At 38.2% G+C, this 13059-nt stretch overlaps 1 protein-coding gene across 3 annotated transcripts in view; it reads right to left on the bottom strand.

Moving 5' to 3' along the window:
• Positions 1–13059, bottom strand: part of LOC140478830 (anosmin-1-like) — a 149547-nt gene that overhangs the window by 56084 nt on the left and 80404 nt on the right. For all 3 annotated transcript variants that reach the window (XM_072572280.1, XM_072572282.1, XM_072572281.1), the window contains exon 3: positions 183–245. In XM_072572280.1, coding sequence (XP_072428381.1) covers positions 183–245 — 63 coding nt within the window. The remainder of the gene's footprint in view (positions 1–182; positions 246–13059) is intronic.

A 13059-nucleotide genomic window follows, 5' to 3' on the forward strand; every position in this document is an offset into this window, starting at 1 on the left:
TGCGAGTTTTAAGTTACCACTTCTTGAAACTTACCTATGTAAACACAGGGAGCTTCTCACTCTGGTAAAGGCCAGAAACCTTTGCAGAATTTCATAACCTATTGTGATGGAACTTGAAATGAAAGCTATATAAAGATGTGAGGAACTGTGAAGAAACAGAATTCAAAGTAACCATTACCTACCTCACACTGTCGCTGGCACTGGTTTTCATCAGTATCCCATAACTCTTTGCAAGGCCGTAGACACTGCAAAAAAAGGAAAATAAAATTGGTCTACAGCCCATTAGTTTAATTCCAATTAATTCCCGTAATCCCTCACTAACTTTTTCTTTCTTTATATTCAACTCCTGTAAGTATTTCATTCCAACAAAAGCTTATGATGCTGGTGGAACATCTTCGATGTCAATACAGCCTTTTATTCACCTCTAAGATAATTACAATTATATAAGTGAAATATTACACACAAAGACATCTGTAACTAGCAATATTTCAGTTTGTCATAATTAAAATACTTCACCAAAGTAAAATTATGTGCATGGAAATAACAAGTCCAGCATATTTGCTCATAAAGAAGTCAACAAGGTTACATAGTTTAACAGGGATACTATGGTGATGAACAGAATTATAGCACTTTTGGTGAACACATTGAGATGATCACATTGTTCTTTCTTTTCATGTTCAAAGTGAGTTAACCCAGTCGTCCTTTTCTTTGATCAGCAACTTTCCTTGACAATATGTTTTGAGGCATTAAATATACCATTTAGTTGCAAACTACCATTTACATTATTTTCTTTTCAAAGTTGTGGAAGATGGACAAATGATTTGTATTCTAAAGAGACCATCTGCCATGTACTGTACCTGGCTTCTATAAAATGGATCAAATGACTATTCTAAATTAAACTAACCACCAAAAAAAAATTAAATTTAACATTGTTATAAGCTAGTGACACAAGATAAACACCTATCTCAATTATCATGACTTCAACAGGATCTAAATAAAAAGCTGTTTTTAAGAGAAGATGAAATAATGTTCTAAATACGTATCTTAATATCCAGTAGTATCAATAAATTATCCACTTATAATCTTGGTTATTTTTTACTGACTAGAATTATTTGATTTTGAGTCATTAGTAGCTTATTCCAGTTGTACATTTATACATATATATGATATAAATATATATTTATATTAAATATCATACAAAAATTATTTGTGGAACACAAGATAATAATCTGCTTTCCATGTATCACTTTTAGTTTTAATCAGTATACACCATAAACATATGATTACTTCGGCTGAATGGACATGTTAAATTATATTCAGTCTGTGCATATAACTTCCAAGAGGAAGTTGGCACAAGGGAGGAGCAGGAAACAGTTACATCACAACAAGCATTCCAGACCCCACAAGCATCAGCACAGAACACACCCACTTTGGGGAATTAGATAGTGTAAAAAAATAGAAACTCAAAAAAAATTGAAGTGCAGTTATTTCATGATGGTTTCTTCTGATCTGGCCCTGGAAATTTTCAAGTAACTGCCAATCTGTAAACTTAGTTCAACAACAGCAATTAACCCCCAATTGACCTCCAGATGCCCTATAGAGGCATCAAATGAAATTACTTTACCTAAAAGGGCAGGCTAAGTTATGTATGTCTGCTGTGCAAAAATAAACATGAATTTCATTGCATAACACTTCTATGAATAACATCAGGAGACAGTTCATTGTATGTAAAACTATTGCATCTGGATCATATTCAGCACACTTCAAACATTTAAAAGTGTAAAAAAAAGGAAAAAAAAATTCATTTCCTGCTATATTTCAAACCCTGATAACCTGCATTCTTCTCAAATGCAGAACTGGGATTTACAAATCACTACCAATTTACAGAAACTTCCATAACTATTAGTATTGTAACCTTACTCTGAAGATTTAAGTTCTGTCTCACTGAGATCAGAATTATATGAAACAATAGATTTTGCACACTAAAATAGAGCTATGGTGAACATTGAGATATCTTCAAACAGTTCATGAATCTGGGAGTTTCAATGAGTAATTGTTCTGTGCTCTGCGCCAATCCTGAGGCATAAATACTGAACCCCAATACGGCAGTTAGCTGAGGAAGAGGGGTGGATAATTCACACGCCATAAATACTTTCAAGATTTATGCAATCTCAGTGATATGTGGAATAATGCATTTAGTAACATAATATAAATATGTGGCATGAGAACTAGAAGTATTTTTCATCGCCCAACATTTGTTTGGTCATAAAAACAAACTACTCAGTTTTTTTGGAAAATGAATACAGAATAGTGGGTCTATACTCAGAGGCCAGACTGTTATTGACTTAAAGTTAATAATGTAAGCATTATGAATTTGCATCGATAATTTTTAAAAAGGTCACTAAAATATTTCAGGATTTCAATGACATTGGGGAATTAATTTTAAACATAAAGGAAAATTGGACAAAATAATTTTTAAAAAATCATCAATCTGTTTATGGGGATCCTTAGGTAGACAGTTTTACGCCAGGAACCCAGAATGGATACTGGGGCTGTTCCATGAAATGAATTAGCCTTAGCATTTATTCGAAGAGGTGCAATAATTTCAATATTGTCAAATATTCAAATTTACTGAAGACTCAAAATGGGGCAGCATTGTAGACAGCATTGATGACAGCATTAAATTACAATAAGATGTGATAGATTAGGCGAACGGGCAAAACTGTGGCAGATTGATTTTGATAAAATCAAGTGTGAGGTTATCTATTTCAGACTGAAAAAGGATAGATCTGGGTACTTTTTAGAAGGCACAAAGTTAAATATGTCGAACAGGATCAGGGAATTCAAGTGCCTCTTTAAAATGCCACAACATGTGCAGAAAATAGGCAAGAAGGCAGCTGGAATATAGGCCTGCTAAAGGGCTGGAGTACAAGGATGGAGATGTTATCCTGTAGTTAGATCCCACTGTGAGCAGACCTGGGCTCACAGTTTAGGAAGGATGTTTTGGCCTTGAGTTCAACACAGACCTACAAGGACGATACCCGGACTTCAGGAGTTATTACAAGGAGAGATTAGATTTATTCTTCCACACAATTTTTAAGGTTAAGGGGTGATCTAATCAAGGTCTTCAGGATATTAACAGGGAAAGATAGGGTCGAAAAAGATAAACTATTTTCATTGGTTGGAGGTTCAAAAATCAGGGCACAGTCTAAGAATTAGGCCCAAACCAATTAGGAGAAATGTTAGAAAGTATTCTCCATGCAAAGAGTAGTGGATGTTTTGAAATCTTTTCCTCAAATAGCAGTCAATGCTAATTCAATTGTTAAATTTAAATCTGAGATAGATAATTTTTTATTAAGCAAGAGTATCAAGGGATACGGGCCCAAGGGCCGCATTTGGAGTTAATCCTATTGCATGGCTGAGCAGGCTTGAGGAGTTAAATGACCTAGTCCTGTTCCTATCAGTTTGGATATATTACATATTTCTGGTGAAGACCATTCTACCAAGTGGCTAGAACACACTAATAGAGAATGTTGGTGAGGTCTAGCGTCACCAGTCTCAGAATGAGAGTGTGCACAGTATGTGTAACGGAAACAAAGTAAAATTCATTTAGAATCAGATAGTTCCTCTGAGCAGTACCATCCTTCAATTCAATTTTCTACTCAACAGTTTAATAGTATATATTTGACAGTAATTAAGATTAATTTCGTGCCTTTCCCTTGATCTTCGATAACCACAGATTCATCTATTACAGAACCTGACGATTCACAGACAGCAGACAGATAGATGGGGAATCTGCTGCCTTATGTTTATGCTTGTACTTAATACCAATTGTTATGTTACGATGCCGTATTCTCAATGTTCTAAAATAATAGATTATCCACTTTTGTAGACTTGATCTAGAACTGAATTTATTTAAGATCGTTGGGACAGAACTCACATCCATCAATTCTAACTGTCATGGGTGAAATGAATTGCAACCCAATTTAGATAAATAACAGCCACTGTATTTTGAAGTAGTGCAATGTATTTGAAGCATTTGAGGATGTTTCTGAGAGAGAAAGTGCAATATAAATGCAAGTCTTTTCTCTTTTGGTTTGAATGATTTTACAAAGTAGAGTAGGAGAAAGAAGAGGGAAAGACAGAAGAACTCCTACAGCTTTTTTCTTTTAGTTTCTTCACCTCCTTCTGCATTAGATTGCAACAGGTATCAAATCAGAAACTTTGCACAACAGAGAGAAGCATGCTTAATCTGAACAAAACTAACTGACCACAAACTTATCTCAAAAACTTAAGTATCCATTTCCATCACTAGTGGCATGCTGTGGATGAAGTCTTACCATTTCTAAGATGCGCTACAATAATTCACTCGGACTTTTTCAACAGTATCTCTCAAAAACCTGATCTCTACCACCTTAAAGGGATAAGGACAGTGGGTTCGAAGACACATTGTCATCTTGAAGTCCTTTATTAGTGGCACAAATTCCTGATTTGGACATATATCATCTTTTATTTCATATAGTAGATATTTTTCTCAAACATCCAAAATACTCCACCTAACAGCATTGTGTGGCAATCTACATTGTACAGACTACAGCATTCAATAAAAAAGATCTATGTAGTATCTTCTCTAAGGCCAATAAATTGGTCCAAAGGTGTGATGCTCAAAACTGAACACAGATCACCAAATGTGGTCAAAACAATAGCCCGAACAGTTGAAGCGTAACTTCCTCCTCATTGGATGTAAGGCCATAAGACATAGGAGTAGAAATTAGGCCATTCAACCCATCAAGTCTGCTCCACCATTCAATCATGGCTGATAAGTTTCTCAACACTATTCTCCCACTTTCTCCCCGTAATCTTTGATCCCCTTGATACTCAAGAATGTATTTATTTCAGTCTTAAATATACTCATATGACCTGGCCACCACAGTCTTCTGTGGCAATGAATTCCACAGATTCACCACTGTCTGGCTGAGGACGTTTCTCCTTATCTCTGGTCTTCCCTTTCACAACCATTGTGACAAATAGCAATATTCCATTAGCATTTTGATTATATTTTGTACTTGTCTCCAGTTTTAGGTGAATGCATGTCGGCACTCAAAACCTTCACACCTCCATTGTTCACAGGCTCTCACCATCAAGAAAATATTAAGACTGACCCTTCTTAAATCCAAAGTGAACGAACTCTTCCTCCCAAACCATCCCCCCCCATTAAGCTTCATCTGTAACAATTTTTGTCCCTTCCTTCATCAGTCTATGTCACTTTGTAATTTCCTATCTACACAACTTATTACATCTCCTAATTTAGTAGCCTCTACAAACATGCATATAAAAGTCTCTATTCCTTCATTTTTGCTACTTGTGTGAACAGTTGGGTCCACAATACAGATCATTGGGGGCACACCATTATCACATTTGGTGAGTAAGGGCATTTTATTTATCCTTACCCTTTGTCTACTATCTCCCAACTAATTACCAGTCCATGTGACAGGGTTACCTCCAGTTCCCTGCACTGTCATTTCTGCTCATAATTTCTTTGAAAAGTCATAAGTAGAGATAGTGATGGGAGTGAAAGGAAAAAGAATTGAGCAGGACAAGAGAATAAGGTGGGAGTGAGAGACAGGAAGAATGTTAAGTAGCAATGGGGTGGAGATAAAAAACAAGCCATCTCTTTAAAACTTTTTTTGCCCAGCTCCATCTATAATGATTGTCCTCAGATATTGGTGGTTATTTTCCTGCTCACAACACTCAGCATATGAAAGAAATAAAATGATATAAAGAGATAGAAGATGGCAGGGAAAGATGCAGGATAAAATGGAGATATAGAAGTATAAAAGTACAGAGGGATGTAGAAACAGCTATTCGGAATCAATATCAATAACCAAAGGAGGGGTACTATTTAGTACACAATGCCATGAGATATTGACTTATGCATTGGAAATGCTTCCATGACATAAAGATTAATAAAAAAACATTGCACATCAACTGCAGAAATATCCACCTCAACATTTAATTGGGATTAAGACATTTTAAATCAAACAGATGGGATTGCAATCATCATTACATGGTGTCAACTAATTTGGATGTACGTATTTCTTCACAATGTAGCAGTCCTAACAAAATGTCCTTGCGTCCAATAACATGTCCGTCAATTGACAAGACACACTCACTCGGGGCTGGATTATCAGGGAGTCTGCCTGACAACAGAGATCTTTTAAAGATGGTGGGTGAGATCTAATAGTGTAAATCTCCCTCGTATTTCCAACAGAAACCATTTTTTTGACAGCAGGAGGGTAGCAGTAGTATGGGAACATAAATTTATGAGGTGGTACAAATGGTCTTGAAGGGTGGTTAAGGTTTGTTTAAGTGCCATAATCTAAAATTTTTAAGATCCCTATTCCTTTAAATATAGAAAAAAAACAAGCTAATTTGTAGTTACAGTTAAAAAAAACTTCTTGTCTACTTTGATTGTAGATTAGTAAAGGCCATCATTATCTTGAAAGTTTTTTTGTCATTTCCCAAGGGCTGTTATTATACCTGTGATCTTTATGAATACTTGGCCAAGTTTCAAAAACTACAAAAGCACTTTTCTCAGCAAGAGAAGGAAGAGTTCACATTTTGATTGACAGCTTCAAGGGACTAATAAAATGATTAGTTGCCATTGATGTGGTTACTGAATAAAAAATTGTTTTTAACAACAAATTAAATACTAGAAGAAATGTAAAATATTTGAATGGGTTTCATGAATGGGAAACCGAAAGAACTGCAGATGCTGGAGATCAGAAACAAAAGTAGAAATTGCTTTAAAGATTCAGCAGGCTTGGCAGCATCTGTGGGGAGAAAGAAAGGTATGTACAAGAATCAGTGGGCCTGAAACCTTAACTCTGATTTCTTTCCACATATGCTGCCAGACCTGCTGAATCTTTACAGCAATTTTTGTTTTTGTTTTTAATGAATGGAAGTTTTCTTCAGTGTTAAGTGTTAATGAATGAGAGCTCTATTTGATTGTTAAAGTTTAACTTTCTTCCATCTCCGCAGGACTCCCGAACTCTCCCAGGGTGGATACTGGCTGAGTGGCTATGGAGCTGTCATGGATGATATCTGATGGCTTGGATCTGGCATGAGTTGTGGCCAGGGGGCTCAATTGTTAGCACTGCTGCCTCACTGTACTAAGGACCACGTCCAATTCCACTCTTGGCCAACTGTGTGGAATTTGCATGTTCCCCGCGTGTCTGTGTGGGTTACTGTCAGGTTCCCTGCTTTCCTCCCACAGTCAAAGAGGTGCAGGTTAGGTGGATTGGCCAGGGTAAATAAGAGGATAGGGGAGCTAGCTGGGTTTGGGTAGTATGCTCTTAGGAGGATTAGTATAGTCTCGATTGTCCAAATGGCTTCTTATTGTACTGTCAAGATTCTATGAGTTGAGGGGGCATGGGGATGTGAGGAGACTCACTGCTGTGAAGGAACACTTCAATAGGTTGGGATTCATGAGTTGGCATTGAGGAGTTCTAAGGAGTGATTGGGGACGATTTTAAAGCTGGAATGACTAACATCTAAAATAAGGTATGCAATGTCCCAGAGAACCAAGAGAACCATTTTAGAGAGACTTCTAACTCCTTACTCTTGCAGCTGCCTATGATTTTCTTCTGGGGTTGGCAACCCTGATTCTATTCTGCTCCTGACTTCCCAGAATAAAAGTAACACTGCCCTTTAAACCATGGAAGACATATGCCAAAGTCAGGACATTTCCCACTTTAAGTTATCTCACAGAGTCATAGAGATCTACAGCATGGATAAAGGCCCTTTGGTCCAACTTGCCCATGCCATCCAGTTTTCCCAATTTAAACTAGCCCCATTGGCCTGCGTATGCTCCATATCCATCCATACCGATCCCATCTATGTACCTGTCTAAATGTTTCTTATGACAAAACTGTACTCACCTCCACCACTATCTCATTTCCAGACACACACCACCTTCTGTCTGAAAAACACTTGTCCCCCCGGACTCTTTTGTATCTCTCCCCTCTCAACTGAAACCCATGCCCTCTAATTTTAGAACGCTCTACCATGGGGAAAAGATGTTGGCTATCTACCCAATCATTTCTCTAATGATTTTATATACCTCTATAAGGTTACTGCTCAGTCTCCTATATTCCAAGGAAAAGTGTCCCAGCCTATCTAACCTCTCGTTATAACTCAAACTCTTAGGAAAAATTTGGCCTGTGATAATAATTCAGAGCTTCTTATCTTTTGATGAAAAACACAAATTTAAAATTTCACAAAATTTAATGGGAGCCAGATCATAACACCCTTCTACAACCTCTATCATCAGGGTGAAGGTACAGAAGCCTGAACACACGCACCAGCCGGTTTCGCAACAGTTTCTGTCCTACTGTTGTCAGAATACTGAATGAACTCACAAACTCTTAACATTCACCTGTACCTGTGTTTTTGTTTTGCCGCTGTTTACTATTATTATTTACTATGTATGTTACTTAACTCTGTGATCTGCCCATATTGCTCACAAGACAAAGGTTTTCACTGTGCCTCAGTACACGTGACAATAAATTGAATTGAATTGAACTGAATTCAATTCAATTCCAAAACCTTCTATAATCACCTCCTAACTATAGAAGTAGTTACTTGCTCATAAAACATGAGTACTGCTACAAAGACACATTTTAATAAAGCTTTTTATCTTGCAGTCATCAGGACAATTTCCAAGAATATCAATTTAAGGGGAAAACCAACAATCCACTAACCAACCAATCAGCACTCTACTCTCTCTCATAGGGTATAAATATTGATTTTCCCTTTAAGTTGGCATTGTTATCAATTGTCCTAATCAGTGTAAAATAAAAAGCTTTGACAAAATGTGTTTGTTTGCAGCAGTACTCAAGTACATTCTGATTGAGCAAGAAACTTCAAGTTACAGAACAGGCATTAGTATTTTTTAAAAAGACCAACGCTTTCATGCTCAGTCTCCAATTCCCAACTAAAGGAATTTGACAATCTGCCCACACCACCCTGTAGGTGAACTCCAACTGGTGTTCAAATCAGATTACAATGAAATTTATACCATCAAAAGAATACTTCTGGTGTTAATCTTAATATATTTGAAAAGGGAGATGAAACAACACACATTTTATATGGAATACCACATAACTCCAGAATAGCCTTAAGTTTTTCACTGGCAATGAATTATTTTTGAATTTAGTCATTGTTAAAACCTACAAACCCTGTTAGATAATTTATGCATATAAAGGGATTGTAACTGGAAAAGATAAATAATCGGATAACCTATTTTAATGAAAATAAGCATGAATCAGCTAACAGAGTTTTAGATTTAGGTAAGGCCAAATTTAACGAGATAAGACAGAGACTGTCCACAGTAAACTGTGAAAATCTACTAATGGGTAACAACAATTAAAGAACAGCAGAGAAAGTTTAAAGAAACATTTGACACAATACAAAACCAGTTTATATCCTGAGAGGGGAAAGCTTCATTTCACTGAAAAAATAGCCATGGACAACTAAAGAGATTAGATTACTTACAGTGTGGAAACAGGCCCTTCGGTCCAATATGTCCACACCGACCTGCAACCCACCCAGATCCATTTCCCTATATTTACCCCTTCACCTGATACTACGGGCAATTTAGCATGGCCAATTCACCTAACCTGCACACATTGATTCCTGGGATGTAAAGTCTTGGTTATGAGAAGAGACAGTGGGAGGAAACCAGAGCACCTGGAGGAAACCCGCACAGACACGGGGAGAATGTGCAAACGCCACACAGACAGTTGCTTGAGGTGGGAATTGAACCTGGGTCTCTGGCACTGTGAGGCAGCAGTGCTAATCACTGTGCCACCATGCCGCACTAATGGGGGACAGCTTAAAACTAAATGAAAGGGCTTACAAAAAGGCAAAAAAAAAGCACAGATACTGCTGAATTGGAAAGATATATAAACCAGCAAAGGACCACAAAACAACTATAAGAGCTACTATAAGAGATTATATCCTCTAAACCACTTGTTCCTCACCTTAAACTAATGCCCTCTGGTCGTAAGACACATCTGCCATGAGGAAGAGAATCCTACTATCTACTCTGTCTATGCCTCTCATAATTTTGTTGACCTCAATCAGAAATCCAACCCAAGAAAATAAGAGTCAAAAGGTGTGGTGATAGAAAAGCACAGGCGGTCAGGCAGCATCCAAGGAGCAGGAGAGTTGATGTTTCGAGCATAAGTTTTTCATTAGGTAAACAAACCCAGTATAATCAGTCTCTTCTCATAACCAAGACTTTACATCCCAGGAATCAGTGGACTTGTACACCAAGGTCCTATTGTTCCTTAGTACTCCATGGGGACCTATTGTTCAGGTATATCCTTTTCTTATTGGACCTCTCAAAATGCATCTCCTTGACTCCTATCTGTCATTGCTCTGCCCAATTTACCAGCTGATCAATATCTGACTATAGCCTGAGACTATCACTAACACCACCAATTTTCTTGTCATCTGCAAGCTTACTATTTATACCTTTCACATTCATATCCAAGCATTAATGTACACAACAAACAGCAAAGGTCCCAGTGCTGATTCCTGTGGTACCACCACTGGTCACAGGCTTCCAATTACAAAACGACCCTCTACCATCAGCCTTGGTTTCCTACTCATAAGCCAATTTTGGATCCAGTTTGCCAACTTGCCTTAGGTCCAGTGGGCTCTTACCTTTTCGACCAGCCTTCCATATGGGACCTTGTTGAAGTCGTAATGAATTACATACGAATGATATCAACTGCACAACTCTCATCAATATATTTTGTCACCTTTTCAAAAAACTCACTCAAGTTAATTAGACAGGATCTCCAATTAACAAATCTCTGCTGACTATCCCTGATCAATCCCTGGCTTTCCAAAAAGCCAATATTAAACCTGTCCTTCAGAGTTTTTTCCAATAATTTCCGAATACTGACATCAGATGAATTGGTCTATAAATACCCTGCTCCCCTTCTTGAACAAAATAACCACATTAGTTACCCTCCAATTATTTGGCATTTTACCTGTGGCCAGTGTAGTATTAAATATATTTGCCAGGGCCCAGGAACCTTCTCCCTTGCCTCTAATAGCAGGCTGGGATACATTTCATCAGGTTTTGGGGATTTATGCACCTGAATGGCCACAAAAACATCTAATACCTCCTCCTTATTAATCTTAACATGTTCTGGAACATCCCAATCCTACTGAAATCCCCACCTACAATATCTTTCTCCCCTGTGAATACAAATGAGAAGTACTCATCTAAGATCTCACAAATGTATACTGTCACAATGCACAGGTTGCCTCTTTAGTCACTAATATGTCCCACACCTTCCTGGGTAATTCGCTTGCTCTTAGTATACTTATAAAAAGCATTTGGGTTTCCCACTTGCCAAAGTATTGTGTGGCTCCTCTTTGTCTTCCTAATTTTCTGTTTTAAGTACCTTCCTACAGTGTCTAGAGAGTGAGAAGATCTCTCCTCTTTTTAATGCACTGTATTTGACATATGCTTCCTTCTTTTTCTTTATCAAACTCTTATTATCCCTTGACATTCATGGTTTCCTGGACTTGTTGCCCTTACCCTTCATTGTTAGAGGAATACACTAGCCCTGAATTCTCACCGTCTTACTTTTAAAAGACTCCCACTTTCCAAATGTGGACTTACCCGCGAGGAGCTGTTCCTAGTCTACATTTCCCAGATCCTGTCTAAAGACAGTGAAATCAACCTTTCTCCAGTTTAGACATTTAACCTCTGCACCACCCTTATCTTTTTCCATAATGACCTTGACACTTACTGAGTTATGGTCACTATCCCCAAATTACTCATCCACTAAAACTTCAACTAACTGACCAGCTTCTTTCCCTGGGATTAGGTCTAACTCTATCTCTAGGTAGGCTAGCCAGTAATATTAGAAATAATAGTAAAAGTTTCTTTCAGTACATAAGAAACAAACGACAGGCAAAAGTAGACATTGGGTCACTTCAAACTGATGCAGGGAGCCTAGTGATGGGAGATAAGGAAATAGCAGGAGAACTTAACAAGTACTTTGCGTCAGTTTTCACAGTGGAAGACAGGAGTAATATCCCAAAAATTAAAGGATGTCACGGGGCTGAGTTGAGTATGGTTGCCATTACGAAAGAGATAGTGCTAGAAAAGTTAAAAAGTCTTAAAATTGATAAATCTCCTGGCCCCGATGGGATACACCCTAGAGTTCTGAGAGAGGTTGCTGAGGAAATAGCAGAGGCATTGGTTGAGATCTTTCAAGAGTCACTGGAGTCGGGCAAGGTCCCGGACGATTGGAAGATGGCTGTAGTAACCCCCTTGTTCAAGAAAGGATCAAGGCAAAAGATGGAAAATTATAGGCCAATCAGCTTAACCTCGGTTGTTGGTAAAATTCTAGAATCCATCATTAAGGATGAGGTTTCTAAATTCTTGGAAGAGCAGAGTCTGATTAGAACAAGTCAACATGGATTTAGTAAAGGGAGGTCATGCCTGACAAACCTGTTGGAATTTTTTGAAGAGGTAACAAGTAGGTTAGACCAGGGGAACCCAGTGGATGTGGTCTATCTGGACTTTCAAAAGGCCTTTGATAAGGTGCCACACGGGAGACTGCTGAGCAAGGTGAGGGCCCATGGTGTTCGAGGTGAGCTGCTGGGATGGATTGAGGATTGGCTATCTAACAGAAGGCAGAGAGTTGGGATAAAAGGTTCCTTTTCAGAATGGCAGCCGGTGACGAGCGGTGTCCCGCAGGGTTCGGTGCTGGGGCCACAGCTGTTCGCATTATATATTAATGATTTGGATGAGGGAACCGGGGGCATTCTAGCGAAGTTTGCCGATGATACAAAGTTAGGTAGACAGGCAGGTAGTACTGAGGAAGTGGGGAGGCTACAGAAGGATCTAGACAGGTTGGGAGAGTGGTCCAGGAAATGGCTGATGGAATTTAACGTGAGCAAGTGCGAGGTCTTGCACTTTGGCAAAAAGAATATAGGAATGGACTACTTTCTAAATGGTGAGAAACT

This window comes from Chiloscyllium punctatum, chromosome 6 (assembly GCF_047496795.1).
Source record: "Chiloscyllium punctatum isolate Juve2018m chromosome 6, sChiPun1.3, whole genome shotgun sequence".
Taxonomy (NCBI): Eukaryota; Metazoa; Chordata; class Chondrichthyes; order Orectolobiformes; family Hemiscylliidae; genus Chiloscyllium; species Chiloscyllium punctatum.